The 17,868-nt window shown below is 36.0% G+C and overlaps 5 protein-coding genes across 5 annotated transcripts; 2 read left to right on the top strand and 3 right to left on the bottom strand.

Moving 5' to 3' along the window:
• Positions 1–473: 473 nt before the first annotated feature.
• MONOS_3301 (uncharacterized protein) lies at positions 474–8,635 on the bottom strand. The gene is made up of 6 exons (XM_067873292.1): positions 8,294–8,635; positions 8,110–8,214; positions 7,659–8,037; positions 7,351–7,449; positions 2,571–7,111; positions 474–2,495 (listed from the first exon to the last, which is right to left on the bottom strand). The coding sequence occupies exons 1-6, from the start codon at positions 8,573–8,575 to the stop codon at positions 603–605; spliced, it is 7,299 nt and encodes a 2,432-aa protein (XP_067722988.1). The 5' UTR covers positions 8,576–8,635; the 3' UTR covers positions 474–602.
• Positions 8,636–9,721: 1,086 nt separating this feature from the next.
• MONOS_3302 (putative DDE superfamily endonuclease) lies at positions 9,722–10,834 on the bottom strand (the record flags this gene model as incomplete). Its single annotated transcript, XM_067873293.1, has 1 exon — positions 9,722–10,834. The coding sequence occupies one exon, from the start codon at positions 10,832–10,834 to the stop codon at positions 9,722–9,724; it is 1,113 nt and encodes a 370-aa protein (XP_067722987.1).
• A 624-nt stretch (positions 10,835–11,458) lies between these two features.
• Positions 11,459–12,156, top strand: MONOS_3303 (uncharacterized protein; the record flags this gene model as incomplete). The annotated part of the gene is made up of 2 exons (XM_067873294.1): positions 11,459–11,505; positions 11,745–12,156. 2 exons carry the CDS (start codon positions 11,459–11,461, stop codon positions 12,154–12,156), a joined length of 459 nt encoding a protein of 152 aa, XP_067722986.1.
• A 229-nt stretch (positions 12,157–12,385) lies between these two features.
• On the top strand, positions 12,386–12,944 carry MONOS_3304 (uncharacterized protein; the record flags this gene model as incomplete). The annotated part of the gene is made up of 3 exons (XM_067873295.1): positions 12,386–12,523; positions 12,577–12,706; positions 12,757–12,944. 3 exons carry the CDS (start codon positions 12,386–12,388, stop codon positions 12,942–12,944), a joined length of 456 nt encoding a protein of 151 aa, XP_067722985.1.
• A 1,577-nt stretch (positions 12,945–14,521) lies between these two features.
• MONOS_3305 (uncharacterized protein) lies at positions 14,522–15,272 on the bottom strand (the record flags this gene model as incomplete). The annotated part of the gene is made up of 2 exons (XM_067873296.1): positions 14,522–14,941; positions 14,994–15,272. 2 exons carry the CDS (start codon positions 15,270–15,272, stop codon positions 14,522–14,524), a joined length of 699 nt encoding a protein of 232 aa, XP_067722984.1.
• Between the last annotated feature and the right edge of the window lie 2,596 nt (positions 15,273–17,868).

Genomic DNA, 17,868 nt, shown 5'->3' with positions numbered 1-17,868 from the left:
AAAACATGGCCGTCTTGTCTAACGTTTGCAAACACCTCAGAGCACCCAATACGAAGCAACAAGGTCTCCACAAATCAACTCCGCATCGATGCCGCGCAAATGGAGCACAACAATAAAATCTCTGGATGGCTGCGCTTGAAGAGGTTGACACAAATATTCTGTATTTTTTCTGTAGTTGCCTGTGGCGTCGAAGAAAGCAAACTTCGAATGATAATCGCCTTGCTCACTCAAAATGGCTGTCCCTTCGAAGAATGAAATCCAAAAGGTTGGCCTGAATGTTTTTCGACTGCAAGCAAATATTCGATAATTGGATGTCTCATAGTTGGCGTTTCTCCACTCTTTTGAAGCAAAAGCGGAATCAGAAATAGAATTTCGTCGCTTTCCTTGTCTACTTGGCGCAGTTCGAGAAACAGGAAAGTTTTATAAATATAACCGATATTTTGGGGTTCTCCTTTTTTTCGTTGAATTATTGCTTTCTTTCTTTCTTTTTTTTTTTTAGAATAAAAATAATGAATTGACAAAACTCTCTCACAAAATTTAGAAAATCACTTTTTGAAATGACAACTCATTGGAAAATTAAAAATAAATTTTTTAAAAAATATTCAAATACAATTTTTCGCAAATTTGTGTTCTGTGAGTTTAACACATTCACTGACTTTTTTCGATGAGCTTAAATTCTTTATTTGCTCTCTGAAAGCAATGTGCAGCCTATCTTCAGCTTCAATCTCCCCTTCTCCAAAATCAGCTTCACAACTCTGTCCCCTTTCGACTATTGATTCGCTTTTTAAGTTTTCACTATTTTTTCTCTTCAATACAGCATTTGGCAGATAAGAAAACTCACTACCACAACCGTTTGATTCTTCAAAAAATCGTTTCCACTTAGCCAAAAATGGATGAGGATATGGAGCATAACAATTTTTGAGGTCGGGTAACAAAACAGGAGAAATGCTTATCTTATTTGTTTGGTTAGATGATCCAACTGATGAATGATTTTGAAACTGTGGTGGAGGAGTGATTGTAGATGAAAAAAGTTGAGGAGAATGAAATGAGATTGACTTTGTTTGTGACGAATGCTCAGCTGTTTCTTCATCTCTCTCATCACCATCAGATTCACAGCAACTAAATTCAACTTCAACGCTTTTAATGTCCAATTTCTCAACCTCATCACTTGTTTCTTTATGACTTTCTTGTTTTGCTTTGGAAGTTACGGATTGATCAAAGATTTCTGCATCATTTTCATGATTGTTTTGATCATCACTGTCTCTTAAAATAACTGGGCAATCAATTTGTCCATTTAATTCAGAACTTTCAGATGAATTGCTTCTTTCTGTCTTGTTGGAAGAAAGCGAACAATCTTCACTTGCGACATCATCCTTTTGATTAACTTCCATTTCTTCGCACTCTGATTTCTTTTCACAACTGTTTTCATCTGTGCTGCATGAAGAAGAATTAGAGATCGGATGTACAAATGTGTCGCGAAGTGGTTCTGATCCAGTGTTTGAAACAGAACTTGAATCAGAATCAGAAAATGAATCTGACTCAGAAAATGAATCAGAATAAGAATCAGACAGCTCACTCAACTCGCTTGTCGAATCCGACGATGATGATTCTTCCATGTCTTCCACAAACACTTCGTTCAGCTTTCTGTTTCTAACCATGCGATACCTCTGCATCCGCTTCCAGAACCTCTGTCTCACCCTGCTTCTGCTGATCAAGTGGGAGCAGTCTGTCTCCTCTGTGATCCTTTTCTTGATCCGCGAGTCAGCCATCGTCTGCTTCAGCAAGTTGTACAACCTGACCGAATACAGAAAATAAGGTGAAATACGACTAGTGTGCGAAGAGAATAGCAGCCTGCTGGAGAGCTGTGTCGTCATTGTACCATTGAAGCCCTTGATGTATGAAATGTGGAAGTCTTCAGAAGAGCGGTAGGAAACAGCAAAGGAGTCGATAAGGGCAGCTATGTATGAACTCTGCAGCTTCTGCGGGACGACAGTGGAGCCAGCGATTGGATGAAACACGAGAGAGGAAGAAGGGACAGATGATAATGAAAGCGTTGGAGTGTATGGAGATGAGCTCTTTTCGGGTGAAGGAGATTCAGAAGAAGAGTCGGGAGAAGATTCTGAGGAAGAAGAAAGTTTTGTTTTCAGTTTGTGAGGCGAAAGGGAAGACGATTGAGAGTTTTCTTTTCTACCTGGAGAAGTAACCGAAACAGCATTTGTGCTATTTTCATTCGGCTGAACTGAATTGGCAGATGAAATAGAGACCACAAACGATCCATTGTTCGAATTTCTATTTGCTTTTCCTTCGTTTCCACTCTCATTTTTGTGTTTTCTATATGGCGAAGTGCTTTTTGTTTGAATTGGGACAGTTGAGTAGAGCTGAGGAGAAGACAAAGGAGCACAGGAAAGAGGGCGGCGCTGAACAACAGTAGCCACCAAAGCAGTGTGGATGTGATTCAGATAGGTCAGAGGGATAAGCGAGGGGAAAGGTGAACGCTATAAAATACAATACAGAACAATACAATACAATACAATACAATAAATAAATAAATAATTAAACAAAAAACACACATAAGATGGATTGAATTTATAGATTTTAGCAATTTCGCCTCTTATCTCAAGCCAAGAAGAGATAAAAATGGCCAAAGAAAAGGAAAGAGAAGAAGAAACAAAACTCATCAATTGCTGTTCTGAGGGGAAGCAAAGCAATGGATCAATTAAAATATCATCAGTGGATTGAGGTTCAGATGAAATATGATAGGTTGAATCGAATGAAGAAGAAGTAGAGGAGGAGGAGGAGGAGGATGAGGAAGATGATGAGGTTGATGGAGAAGACTGAAATGAATTGTCAGTTGTTTGAGAAGTGACAGGAGAAGATGAAACAAACAATTCAGATGAAGAATCATTTAGAAGAGGAATATTCTTCTGTTTATCTGCTTGATTATCAACTTCATTTGAATGGATGTTATCTGACTGATCTAAAACAGCCTGCTCATCAGCAGGTGGAGTGTTGGCAGTCAGAATTGTGTAAAGTGAAGTTGAAATGACAGATTTTGGTGCATATTTCAGTTGTGATTGAAGACTTGAAGTGGAAGAGGATGCTGTTGACAATGACGATGATGATAAAGTCGAAGAAGAAGAAGAAGAAGAAACCGTTTTATCAGCTTTTGAAGTGTACTGTTTTTGATCATTTTTATTTGAATTTGATGTTTCTTCGTTGAAAGAACTCTTATCAGTCGTCTCATTGCTTTTCTTTGCAGCAAAAGGGAGATCATTCTCCCTCAGAAAAGTGGCAGTGGCTCTGTTTCCATCAAAAGCATGAGTTATAACAGGAGATAAATCAGATGAATCAGACGAATGAGAAGGAGAAGACTGAAAAGTGATTGAAGAAATAGAAGAAGCAGAAGCAGAAGCAGAAGCAGAATAGGAGGAGGAGGAAGAAGAAAAAGATTGAGAGCTAAACACTCCACTCTTGTTTTTCTTCTCATCTGCTTTGCTCTTTCTATTCTTATTCTTCCCTTTCTCCTTCTTCTTCTTCCTCTCCTCTGCCTCTTTCTCCTGCTTCTCCCACGAGTCAATCAGACAGCTCACACGAAGCAGCTGCTCTTTCTGTCTGTTTTCGATTGTTCTGTTTGTGTTCATTCGAGTGCGAAGCAGCTCCTGAAAATGCTCGCAGTTCGAAATGGCCTTTTCCGCCTGCTCAAAACAAGAGGAAACGTCGCAGTATTCACGCTGCACCTGACGATACTGGGAAATCAGAGCATCCAGCTGATCATTCTGTTCCGCTGAAGAAGAAGAAGAAGAAGAAGAAAAAGAAGAAGAAGAAAAAGAAGAAGAAGAAGAAGAAGAAGAAGTTTGTTGGCTGGAAGAAAGAGGAGAATTTGGTGAAATGAAGGAAGAAGGAGAAGGGGAAGGCACATTCGATGAATGAATTGCTAAATGATTGGATGAAATGGCTGAATTGTCAGAAGGATTTTGAAGTGCTTCAGATTTTGAAATGGATTCTTTTGAAGTGCTATCAGGTGAATGAACTATTTGAGGTGTGTTCACAGACGAGGAACTAGTTGAAGAAGAAGAAGAAGAAGAAGAAGATGATGATGATGATGATGAAGCAGAAGGAGGAGAAGAAGAAGACGAAGAGGATGAAATGAGGTGAAATGAAGATGATTTTGATTGACATGCTTCGTGAGGTGGAGAAAGAGAATCACAATCTTCTTTTTCTTTGCTTGTCAATTCGTTCTTTTGGCTGTCAAAATGCTGTTTTTGATCAGATTCTTCATTCACCTCGCATTTTTCTACATTATCTTTTGCATTCCATTTCTTAAATTTCTTCTTCTTTGTCATCTTCACACCTTCTCCTCCTTCTCCTTCTTTGTTCTTTGCCATTCTCACAAGATGCTCCCTCGTCTCCTTCAGCTTCTTCCACGTGCTGTCCCACAAAATACCTTCTTCATTCGCCTTTTTCTGCGCTTCTTCTCTTTTCAGCCCCAAATTCCTGTCAATTTCTTCAAATCTTTCTCTCACCTGCTCAATTTCATCGATTCTTTGAGTGAGAATGCTTTTCCTCAGCTTCAAAGATTGAACAATCTTGTTTCTGACTGAAGAGGACACTTCATTCACAGATGGAAACAGGATGGGAAGAAGAGAAGTGCTGAGTTCATTTAAAGTGGGAAACAAATCGGGAAAGGAGCTGAATGTCAGCTGAGGAGGAGGGGAAGAATTTGAGTGTGATGGTGGATTTTGGTTGGTTTGTGAGGAAGATGAAGGAAGAGAGGAGGAAGATATTGAAGAAGAAGAAGAAGAAGAAGAAGAAGAGGGAGAGGAAGAAGGGGAAGAAGACGAGCTTTCAAATGATGAAGTTTCTTTGGTTGCAATACCATTAGTTTCATTTTGTTTCTCTGTAACATTCAAAGAAGTTGAAGAAGAAGTTGCAGAAGAAGAAGATGAAAGATTTGTTGAAGATTCAGTTAAACCCTCTTTTGTATCTTTAACAGGAGGTTCAGATGCTTTCAAAGAAGAAGTCTCTTCTGTCTTCAGTTCGTTGGAACTTTTGGAAAGTTCCTCATTTTCAAATTCTGAAGAATTTTCATTCGACTTTGTGCTATTCGAGGAAACAGAAGGCGAAGGATTATCAACAGAATTCGATAGCTGATGAAGATTAAGAGGAGGAGAAGCAGAAGAAAATTGAATTTGAATACTTTCATTGCTTGTATCTGACAGAACATCTGAAGAATTCTGTTCAATTTTTGCAGCAGAGTCAAGCGATGTTTGAATCGAAGCTTCAGAATTTTGAGTCAATGAATTTGTCAATTGCAGCGGCTGTGGAGTTGAATTCGCTTCATTTTTTGTATTATCTTGAGGAGCGCTGTTATCTTTCTGTTCCAAAGAAATCGAAGGTTTTGCTTGTTGCTGAGAAGCAGTTTGATTTGCAGTTTCCTCATTCAATTCTTTGTAATCATTTGTGACTTTTGTTTCCATATTTTCTTCTCCTCCTTTCTCTTTCACTTCATTTTCCTTTTCTCCATCTTTTACTTTTTCCGGCTTCTTCTTCTTCTTTCCTTTTGCATCATTCTCCTTCTTCTTCGCTTCCTCCTCCTCCAGCCTCTTTTGCTCCTTCTCCTTCATCTTCATTCTCTTGTACTCTTCCTCCCTCCTCCTCTTCATCTGCTCCCTCAGCACTGCCATCCTCCTCTGCGTCACCTTCTCGCTGTTCCACGCCTCTCCAAAGAAGAGCATCAGCAGCTGCAGCGTCGCCTGGTGCAGCTGCGGCATCAGACACAGCGACGACGCTACAAACGGCAGGAACTGCGGCAGAACTGGAGCCAACGGAGAGTCCTCCACTGCCTGCTCTGCCGCCGTCTGCTGCAGATGCCGCCGCACAACTGGGTCGAGCGACTGAGAAGAGGCAAGAGAGGACAGAAAGGATCCTTCTAGGCCATACACAGTGCTGCCACCTGTGCCGTAAAAGTTGCTGTTTCTCTCAACTCCTGCCTGTGCATTGCGAGTGCGTATAAGTGCCTGAGGTGTTGCGTTAACTTCTCCCGCAGCAGCTGCAGAAGAAGGCTCAGCAAATGCCAAGACAGAAGCCAGCGTTCTCTTCGATGCCTGGCGCGCAGCACTCCACCCGTCGTCGCAGTCATCCGCACAGCAGAACACGAAGGTGTCCAAAAATGCAAGTTCGCTCCTCTCCTTCTGTGTTAATGCCCTGTGCTGACTCAGAGTGCGAGAGGCAGACAGAGAAGCAGGGAATGAGTAATATGGAGAGATGACGGAAGAGAGAGAAGCAGAAGAGGAGGAAAGAGAGAGATATTGAAGACGCTTGCAAAATGAAGGCTTGGCAGTTGCTTGCTCAGTTGGAGAAGTGGCTGAAAGAGTGCTTGTGGAAGAAGTGGACATTGAATTTGATAAAGGCATAACTGATTGAGAAGGCATTGAGCAGTATTCTTTTGAGCATTGAGAAGGAAATTTCTCTGAATTTCTTAATTTCTGTGAAAGCAGCGAAATCTGGAATTGAATATCATCTGCGGTAAGTGCCCTATCAAAGCATTTGTCAATATCACCTGAAAACTTCATCATTCCATCTTTTTTTGTACATTCTTCGCTTCTTTCATTCTTTTCTTTGCATTTATCGCTGCTCAGCTGTTGATTCGAGCTGTTATTATTCAATTTCTCTGTGTTATTCATAGAGACAGAAGATGAACTTGACTCTTCGTCGTCTTCAACAGCGCTCATATGTTTTGTTTGATCTGAATTGTTTTCTTCTGTCTCTTTCTTGTTCTCAGCAGACCCACCATTGCCTTTCCTTTTTCCCTCCTTCTTTCTCTTCCAGAAATCTGCTGCCTTTGCAAGTTCGCCCCTTTTCAGTGCTCTGTATGCACCTTCCCTCCTCACTCTCTTCTGCCTCATCTTTTCCTTCTCCTGCCTCAGCCCCTTCACCATCCAGTCGTTGTCCAGCTTCAAAAACTCTCTCAGCCGCCCCTTCGCCACACCCTCCACAAGATGGCACGCACAGTGCAGAGGAACCAGCTTGCTTGCAATGCAGCTGAGAAGAGTGCACAGCACATACGTCAGCATGCTCACAGACGCATCGGGCGTGAAGGAAAAAAGCGGATCTGGCAAATGGAATTATATTTATATATAAAGGAGAAATAAATATATAAATTAATTAATTAATTAATTAATTAATAAAGGAAGGAAGGAAGAATATCGAAAAATTTGAATGTCAGGCAATCATTTATTTTCATGTCATTCCAAATGAAATTTAAGAATAAACACAATTTGTATTGAGAATAATTGATGATTACCAAGAAAACGAATTGAAGTACATTTTTTTTTAAAAAATACACCACACCATCAATCACCATGCTAACCAGAGACGAGTAAAACGACAATGAAGTCATATCAGTAGGCAAACATGGAATGTTCATTAAGAAATGAGACGCACGCAAACCTGACAGTTTAGTTCAGTTAATGAACATCAAAAAGAATAGAAAAAATTAATATGAAATGCTTAACAAAACAAATAATTGCTTTTAAAAAATTGAAGATGAAAAACATCAATTTCAATCGCGATTTTTCTCTGAAATCACAACATATAAACCATGAGCAATGGTTTATCATAATAAATAATACACAAATAGTATTCACATTTCAGCGCACCTCCTGCTTCAATAATTCCTCTAACAAGCGATATCACAAAAAATGGTATATACTCTTGAGCAGGAATAAGCTTATGATCAACCTCCATGTTGTATTGCTCTAAAAGCGAAATGACTGGAAGTGTAGAGTAGTCATCCAAATGACCCAAACGCAAGTCAAAACCAGAGGAGAATCCAGACTCCTTTGTTGGTTCAATTCGATACAACTGGGCGGGGAGTCCAAGATCGATTGAGCTTATTATTGAATCAAACCATTCAGGCTCATTAACCATTCGCAATTTTTTCTTGAAGTTTTTGGACACAAAAAATTCAGAAAACATTGAAGAAGAAGGAAGAACTTTTCTCCCAAGAATATAAATGGTTTTCATATTACTCTGAACCTAGTTTAATAATGTGTAAAAACATCAATTTTCAATAAAAAAATCAATATCATTAATATAACAATATCAGACGCTTTGCGGCAAATTGGAGCATGTGTTTGAAAAATCCGCCAGAGAAAAACTCTTTTTCCCCTTTTCAATTTTTGGAGAAAAAACAACATTGAATTGTGTTGTACACTGTTGAAATTATCCACAAAAATATCCATATAAATATTCACTTAAATGACGTTCAAAAAGCAATCATTTGCAAGCACACAATGTGATAAATCTGCATGAAAAAGTAGCAAAAGATATCTCTGAAGTCCGCGGCTTCTGGAACGTGCTGCGCTAAAAACACCACAATTTGACGTTGGAACACATCTTTTCCTGCAACTTTAACAAACGAAAACGTTGCAAAAACAGGAATAATTCGAAGTTTAACGCAATTATAAAGATTTTTTAATTCTTCTTCAGAAGCATCATTATCTTCTATTTCTCCTGTCAAACTTTTTTTAACGCTTGGAGCTGATAAAACTTCAAGCGTCTTGTTGTCATTCATACGTTTGATATCAATGAATTATTATTTGAATGAAAAACTGTACTTTTTCTTCTTCATTCCATCCATAATAAAATAATTTAACATCGTTTTTGTTGTATTCTTACATATAAAATTGAAAAAATGTTCATTCAAGAAAATGGTATCGCTTGAACTAAATTTTACCTATCTGAATTTCTTTGTTTAACAGTTTATTTCTAATAGTTCAAAAAGATTTGAACGTAAAAAAATCTATTTTCTCATTTTTTTTTTTGAATATTGATGGACTCTAAATTGATAATATGAAAGAAGAGGAAAATTTTACAAACTTCTGCACCACCCCAGAAATATTATTCATTCATTTATCACTTCATCACTTTGTTTTTTTAATATACAGTCTGTCCGTAATTAATGTTGATCTGTCCAAAAATAATGTTGATCATACCGTAAAGTCAAAAAATAATTGCAGAGCCATTATTAATAGAGGATAAAAACAAAAGAAGAAGTGTTAACAAACTGGTTTCTTTTTAATTGTTTCTTTAAAATGATTGACATTTGAGATACAATAAATGAAAATACACAAGTTGCATTCACGTTTGCGTTTCATTTTTATTGTTCCTTTGTGATCAATGTTTGATTGCGTTTCTTTTTTTTATTTCTTAATCTTTCAATAACCTTCAGTTTTTAAGAACAGGAAATTATCAAATTGTTATTATGTTATGTTTCAAACTTCCTAAGAGTAGAATGAGCTTTCATCTATTTTATTTTAACCATCCTTTTGTATCAACATTGACTTGAAGGTTAGGAATCATAAATTTTTTATTTCACTTGGTTTATCAACAGACGAAAATTTGCAATTTGTGTATATATTCAGCATTCATGATTCTTATTCAAGAATTACTCTATTTTTAATAGAATATTCACATTCACTATTATTGTTTGAAAATTGTATCATTGGAATATGTCTGACTTTATTTCGATTTATAAATAAATAAAGATGAAACATATAAACTTTTTTATCATTTTCATTTTTTATTCAATCGATTTTTTTAACTTTTTAACAAAACAAAGAATATTCATGATTATTATTTTTTCTTTTATTTTATTTGTGAATATAAAAAATGTTTAAACTGGTTGAAATGAAAAAAGTCAAAGATTGTGAGTGAAACATTACAAATCCTTTTTTTCCAAAACCAAAGGCCACACATCGTTTTCCACATGCATGATTGTTTTTCTTACTTCGCGTGCTGAAATTTTCTGAAAAGTTTGAAGCATTGTAGATATAAAATGAGACTCATCCTCCCATTTCAACGAGTTTTCTTCAACTTTGGCTTTCCAGATTCCAAAAATGTTTTCGATTGGATTAAGATCAGGGGAGTAAGCAGCATTAAACAGAACTTTGTGTCCAGACTGTAAAATAATTTCATCAGTATTCACATGATGAATCGACGCATTGTCCATGACAATAACTGAAGATTCAAATGATTTTATGGATAGCAAGAATCTTTTCAAATACGCTTCAAATAGTTCGTGGTTTATTGTCCCTCGAACCACTTCTGTGTATCCCATTCCGTTCATTGAGATTGAAGTAATAGCAGTGACAGATTGAAACAAAGGAGGAGGAGGAACAAGCACTTTATCCCCCTTTTCCGACCATCCGCACTTTCTAATGCAGCTTATGTTCCAAGAAGTCTCGTCAATAAAAAAAGGAATAGCACCATCCCGCTGATATTGGAAAAGCTTCTCCACAAAGTGTATTCTTTGGAGTTTATTTTCTTCAGAATTACCAGCTGAAGGTCGTACAGTAATTCTTTTAAAAGAAAACAACGGAAACTTGTGTGTCTCACTGTTTCTTTCTGTCAGAATTTTATGAACCGAAGATTTTCCAATTGAATGGCCTGCATTTGTCATTTCGTGCGCAACTTTTCTCAAAGTTGTCAGCGGGTTAAGTTTCATTTTTTCTCTAACTATTTGATTCAAAGTGTCATTATCGACTATTCTTTTCCTTCCTCTTTTTTCAAACGGTTGTGTAATGTCCACTCCAACTTGTAACTTTGATAAATACCTCGCAGTTGTAATTGTTGTGAGCAAGCATTCTTTGGCATACCACGATTCTGTCTTTGAATGACCATGAACACGAAACAAATCCGTAAGCTTTCTTCTTTTTTCCAACGTAGCTGGAGTGTAGGGTTTTTTGTTGATAAACGTTTCAGAATCATTCGCTTTCTGTATTTGTTCGCTTTTTTGTGCTTCAGTTTCTTTTTTCTTCAATTCTGCTCTCATACGAATTACATTGTGAATTCTATCTTCCAGGGGATGGGTGAAGGGCATTATGACTTGCCTGACACTATATTCTTCGACAGTTAGGACATTTTGAGTGATCAAAATTTTTTTTGTGTTGTTCGAGCATCCAATAAATAAATATTGCTCATAGAGATATTTTATCACTGTTATTATCAGATATTAAGGTTTTAAAAATTGAACACAATTGAAGGTTTGATCAACATTATTTTTGGACAGATCAACATTAATTACGGACAGACTGTAGGGTGATTTATAAACCCGAACTTTTTTTTTATTTTGGTTTGATATAAATAAAATTTTTTTTTCAAGCAATCATGTTTTAATTTTGAAAATTGAAATGATTAATAATAAACATTAAACATCTGCGTCACATGCCTTTTGACGTGAACATTTTTGGAGTGACGTGACGTGACTGAAAAAAATTCTATTCAATAATTTTAAAAAATATTTCTTTTATCAAAAAAGAAAATGCAGGTAATAATTGTATTTTATTCACAATTTATTCTTTTTAACATTGGTATTTATTTTAACTATTTTTGATTTTTAAAATCGGTTATTTTCTTCTAATTGATGAACAATGGGTTGTGTCGTGATCAAATTTTTATGGTATTTATACCACGTCACTCACGTCACTGCCTGTCACTGACGTGGTTTAAGTCATTTGTCCATTTTTTCGAATGTTTGTGTTTTTTTACTTGAAAAAATGTCTTTAATAAAATTTTCATCTTGAAAAAATTCTTGTTTTTATTGTTTGTGAATAATTTTTATTTTTTCAAATTTTCATATATTTTTTCTTACTAATTTGTGCTATCGAAGCATGTTCTTCGTACAGATGTGGAACATTATTACGATGCACATATATTAATTCAAACATGGTTAACGTTTAGAGGTTTAGCGATACATGCGAATGGCTGGAAAAGATGGATCGCGCGTGCGGGAATGTGCGTGGTGTAGTGGGTGTTTGGCAGCGGGTGGGTGATGTCAAAAAGTGCAGAACAGTAGCAGGGCAGGTAACTATTGCGATGGAATTACAATTATTGGTGTTTGCTACGATATTTGAAAATGGAAATGTGATGTTGGGGAGGAATGGAGAATGTGTGCTGGTGGTTGAGGAGTGCAAGTTCAGAGTGAAGAAAGCAAGAATATCGCATTCGTCGAAGGGAGGGATCATGCAGGGCATCGACGTGGTGGTTGAGGTGCACAGCATCCAGACCTCGGAGTTAGCGAGAGAGAGCTGCATGTGGTGGAGGGTGTGTGCATTTTCATCCAGTGCTGAAGAGCGTCAGCTAGGCAAGCAGTGAGGGGCAGGAGCGGCTGAAGCTTGTGGGGCTGGAGCTGGTGCAGTGCGAGCTGCACTTCCAGATAATTATGCGTGTGGCAGATGGGGGCGAGCGGGTGAGGGCATACAGGTTTGAGAGCACAGAGTACAATGCGTAGCCGAGGAGGAACGGGAGGATCGGGTTGAATGTGTTTCAAGAGAGCTGGGAAGATGAGGAGGAGCTGGTGAGGGAAATGAATTCAAGTGAGGAGATGGCTGTGGAGGAGCGGGCAGGTGAGAAAGGTGCAGAGGGAGGGCAGGGGAGGAGGAAGAGGAAAATTGAAAGTTTCATGATGCAGCAGCTATTGCTCTTGAGCGGAAATGTGAAGGGGCAGGCTGTAAGCGGAGTTGTTTGAACTGTATGGGAAGATGATCATACTGCATGTTGGGTTAAGTGCGGTAGTGGTGGGAGTGGTGGTGGTGGCTTCTGGATGCTGTATGCGGAAGCGGAGGAAGGGCAAGGAACGGGAGCGTCCGCTGGTGGAGTCTAGGGAAAACGTACTGGGGCAGAACTGAGAGATGCAAGAAGCGGCGTTTCAGCTGGAAAGGATGGTCGTGACAGAGAGGACAGAGGCTGGGGAAGTGGATGTGGAGGTTGTGAAGCAGCTGAGTGCGCTGGCGCAGGAAAAGGAGGCGGGAGAGACAAAGCGGAATATCAAAGCAGAGAGGAAATGTTATGAAGGTGTAGAAGGCAGAGATGAATTAGAAAGTGATGATGAAGCAAATGAGTTTCATGATGGAAATGAAAGAGAAGAGGGAAAAGGAAGATAAGAGTGAGGGGATAAAAGGCAGAAAATAGAGGAGAAAAAAGGGAGAGGAGAGGAGAGAAGAACGGAAAGAAAAAGTGGAAGATAAAGCGGAGGAAGTGGAAGATGAAGAGGAAGGAGAGGAAGAAGCAGAGTGAGGGCTGTGGAGAAATATGCTGCGGTAGTAATTTATTTTGAAATATTCGTAATAATATGTTTTATTTTTTATTCATTGATAATAATTCTCTCATGTTTATCATATTCCGAACAACATATCAAATGATTTTATTTTGTTTTATTTTGCAATTGTTAAATCAAAAGGATAAAGTTGTCTTCTGTGAATTGCAATAAAGCAATTTAAAAATCATGATAATTAAATCAATTATTAAAAAAACTTGATAAACATTAAAAATACATAAAGTTTTCTTTTTTATGAATACAAATAAAAATAAAAATCTAAATATGAAAACTGAACTTTTAAAACATTAACAAAAGAATTGAAAAATATTGATATTTATTTCGCATTTAATAATATGACTTTTGTCAAGGCGGAAATAGTATTTTAATTAAATAAGATCAAATTAAGGTTTGTTTGTATAAAATTAGTTTTTTCTGAACAATCAAATATGTTTTTAATATTTGGTAATTCTTTTCAATCAACTAATAATTAATATTAATAAGTTTGTTTTTTCAAAAAAAAAAAAAAAAAAAAAAAAAAAAAAAAAAAAAAAAAAAAAAAAAAAAACATGGTGCCGGGCACTGACTGACGTGAGCCCACATTTTACAAGGTGACGCAGATGTTTATTAAACATAATCAACAAGTTCTCTTTTTACAATTTTTCTGGAATTTTTCTGCTTTGATTCATCATCCAAAATATCATCATTCAAAATGTGGGATTTATTAAATCTTCTTTTTTGGGGCTTTTCAGCTTCGAAAAGAATTTTTTCTTCTTTTTCATCATTATTATCTTTTCTTTTCTTATCTTCTTTCATTTTCTTTTCTTTTCTTTTTTTTTTTTTTCATTCTTCAAGAAATTTTTGTTCAGTTATAATTTTTCCAAAAAAATCAAACCTGTGTGTTCTCTTTATCAGTGTTACCGAAGGTTCCTTTGGAAGTGTTGATAGTACTGAATGCCACTCGTTTGAAAGCACGCCGCTTTTCTTGAACGAAGAAACAACAGTTGCAAAAAGAAATGCTGTCTGAAGAGCTTGTGGAAGAACGTTGGAAATGGCCTCACGTCGAAGAGAAATGGAAGAATCTGGAGGCACAGAGTAAAGAGAGTTGATGCATTTTTTGATGACAGCAAATACACCACGATCAAGAGGTTGTGTGATGTGTGAACTGTGAGGAATAAAAGTGACGACGTCAATGTTGTTATCAGCAAATTTCTGCCATATGTCAGGCTGAGCCCGGGAAGAATGAGAATCCAAAAGAAGAAGACATCTCTCGTTGGTTTTCATTAATATTTTCCTTCTTTCGATGATTCCAGTTAATAAAACCTCTTCTGCGAATCTTAGAAATATGCTTTCCGTCATCCATCCATCGTTGTTATCCCAAACATCAATGAATGCGCTAAGAAGAACTCGCATTTCCTTTGGTAATTAGTGGCATGGCCACAATACAACGCTTTTGAGAGAATATCCATCTGCAGCAGCTGCTACAACCAAAGTGGCATTTGGCATGTTTGTGGGCGTTGTATGGAATCCAGCTGGAACTCCTGTGGGGTGAATCTCAAGAGTTTTGAAGGAATCAGATAGGAGCAGTGAAGATTCATCGGTGTTAAAGATCAAAGAAGGAGAATAATGAAGTGAATTGTGATGATTTTGCAGAAGCTCGTAGAAAGGAAGAAGAGCTTGTTGGTTGGATACTGAAAGACGTTGGATATCCACATTTCTGGCAATGGATGCTTTTAGCGCTGAATTTCTTTTTACATTAAAATACGGATATGCCTTTGAATCATTGGCATTTTCATCAACATCAGTTTCTGATCGTCTTTTTTTGTCGGAAAGGACAAATTCCATCTGAAATATATTTTTTATTAAAAACGAATGATAAATAAATGTGAAATCAAACTAATTCTCTTGTTCTCTTTGCATTTAAACTTGTTCCGGATATACTTTCGATTTTTATAACTCCAACAATAATATTCTTGTCATCTTCATTGAATAGTTCTGGCCTGCCAGGTTTTCCAACATCTCTTCCACTTTCAACTGCTGAAACTGCTCTGATAACTGCAGAACGAGAAAATTCATTTTGATTGACAGAGTCGGAAACACGGCATTTTCCATCAGCAATTATTGTGGCTATAAGTACTGATCGATTTTTGATTTGACGATACAAGAAAGATTTCATCAAATCTCTCAATATCGCCAATCCACTTTATTTTCTTTGTTTGACAACACTCATTCAAATAAAATATGGGAAATGATCTTTTTCTATTTTGAAAATATTATTTTTTTGAATGAAAAAATAAATATTTTTTTTTCACAGATTATCTTCTTTTTTTGTCAGTCCCCTTGCTATTACCTAATCTCCTCAGGGGAGGCACTAATCAGAGATGGAGGAGCTAACCCCACCATCTCCCCCCCATCAGAGATTAGGTATAAAAATTAAATCTAGAATTTCAGTCATTGATTTTTCCTTTTATACTGAAAACAATATAAAAAGTGGGAAAAATCAACTTATCATTAAAAAAAAAGTCCGGGTTTTTAAAAAAGTCCGGGTTAATAAATCACCCTATAACGAAAATTTCCTGCATTAACGAACACTTTTGGAAAAAAACAAAAACAGGAAATCTTAAGAAGTTGGAGCAAAACATCCATTTGAAAAATGATTTTTTTAAATTATTATTCAAAAGATAATACAACAAAATGTCAAAATGTATTTATTTGTGTGGTGAATGAAGAGAATTAAAAGTATGTGAAGAAAAAAGAAATAAAGGAAAAAAAAAACAATAATGGGAAAAAATTATCTTTAATTCCTCAGACTCAGATGCGGATAAGCCATATCCTGCTCCGAAACTGATGAAAGAATCAGAATCTTCCACTTGGTGCGTGAATGGTCTTCTTCTGCCTATGTTTCACTTGATTCTTCATTTTTTCCAATATTTACATCGTGAAGTGTGTTAATTTTTTTAACGAAAATTTTGAAAATGAAACGCTTTGAAGTATTATACATGAAATACTCAATGAAATCATCGATTAATTTGTTTTTTGCTTCAGTTCGATGTCAAAACGCATAAACCTCGATTTTTAACACTCTATTCCATTTGAACAATTACCAATTATTTGGTCAACAAAATGATATTTGAGATACATGGTCATGTTAGTGAAGTTGTGATCTTTTAGGCAGTTTTATGCACGGCATTCATTGCTGTAAATTGTTGTCTTTGGTTTGATGTTAGCTAAAATGACAGGCAATAAGGTTTTTCTACTTCTGTTCTTCACGCGAATAATAAAAATTCTTCCTCCTCCATCTTCACGTTTTCTTTCTATTCCTCCGAAAAGCCGGACTTGTGTCTTTTTTTCCCTTTGAAAATTTTTCTTTTTCGAAAAATAGCTTCATCAACTTCCATTACATGACCCTCTCCCAAAATAGGTTCGAAATTTTCCAATATGATTTTTAAAGAAATTGATCAGCAATGGGAAAACCAGAGTCCAACTGTCTTTCTGTCAGCATAAAGCAAATTGCTTGATTGAGTGATGCCCAATTTTAAGGTAAAATACAAAAAAATCTGAAGAAGTTTGTCAACTGGAGTTTTTAAATATTGGAACGAAGTTCCTTCTAAAATGCTTATTGCCTTGCCTCATTCAGAACAGCATATATTTCTCATTGAATTAGATCTTGAATTAATACTCTTTTTATTCAAGCGTTTAAAACATCGTTTGTGTCTTTTTTATTGAACGTTCAAAAAAAGATAATCGAAAGAACAAAAAAGACGAGATCAAGTTTCATTCATTTTGCATATTTCGCTGTCTGAATCATCCAAACAGATTTTTTTTTTTTAAAACACAAAAATATAACATTAATCATGGATGTGATCAATTTTTATATAAATATGGTGTTTTTAATAGAAATTGTTCACCACAAATTTGAATTCAATTGTTCTTATAATAGCAAATAAAGAAAATTAAAACATATTTGAATGCAAGTATTGACTGAACATTTTGTTCCCGTTCGCTAATTTCTTCAAAATCCTAACGTTTAATATTCCAGAAAATATTTTTGTATTAAAAATAAATCGAAAAGATATAAAATTTTTGTTTTATTTTGAAGATCAAATACTTTCTCATATGGGTAATTATTTTTGAAAAGTCGCAAATGTTGATTTTTCAAATAAATCAAAAATTTCATATCTTGATCAAATTTCGATTCCCGCTTATGCAACTTCACCAAAGTGGAGGATATAACTTGACAATGTTATTTCACACATTCCTGTGAAGTTACATGAGCGGGAACAGAAATTTGATCAAGATATGAAATTTTTGATTTATTTGAAAAATCAACATTTGCGACTTTTCAAAAATAATTACCCATATGGGTTATTATTGTTGTTGCAAACAAAAAAATAATTATGTACGTGTCACATTCTAATTCGCAGTTATCTGTAAAAGAATATTCAAAAAAAACTGTTATATGCTTTCAAATTATTGTCTTTCAAATGTATGTTGTCATGGAAAGATTGAGAAGCACATTAATGATTTGAATGAAAACATAAGATTGATTTTCAAGTATTTTCGACAAATTGTTAATTCGAAAATCTTGATAAAAAAAATATGAAATCAAAAAAAATCACCAATATTTTCACTATTTTTTTGTTTTAAGATTTTAAGGAATAATCCGAAGATATCGTCATCCTCAGATCTTGATGAAATTTTGTTGGTAATTCAACAATGCATTGCACGTTATTATTATGCTATTGTTGCATGTCGGAAGTTCATGGTTTTGG

Source organism: Monocercomonoides exilis, assembly GCF_001643675.1.
Source record: "Monocercomonoides exilis strain PA203 chromosome Unknown scaffold39-1025343, whole genome shotgun sequence".
NCBI classification, from domain to species: Eukaryota; Preaxostyla; order Oxymonadida; family Polymastigidae; genus Monocercomonoides; species Monocercomonoides exilis.
The sequence above is the reverse complement of the archived record's forward strand: the minus strand, read 5'-3'. Positions and strand labels throughout refer to the sequence as shown.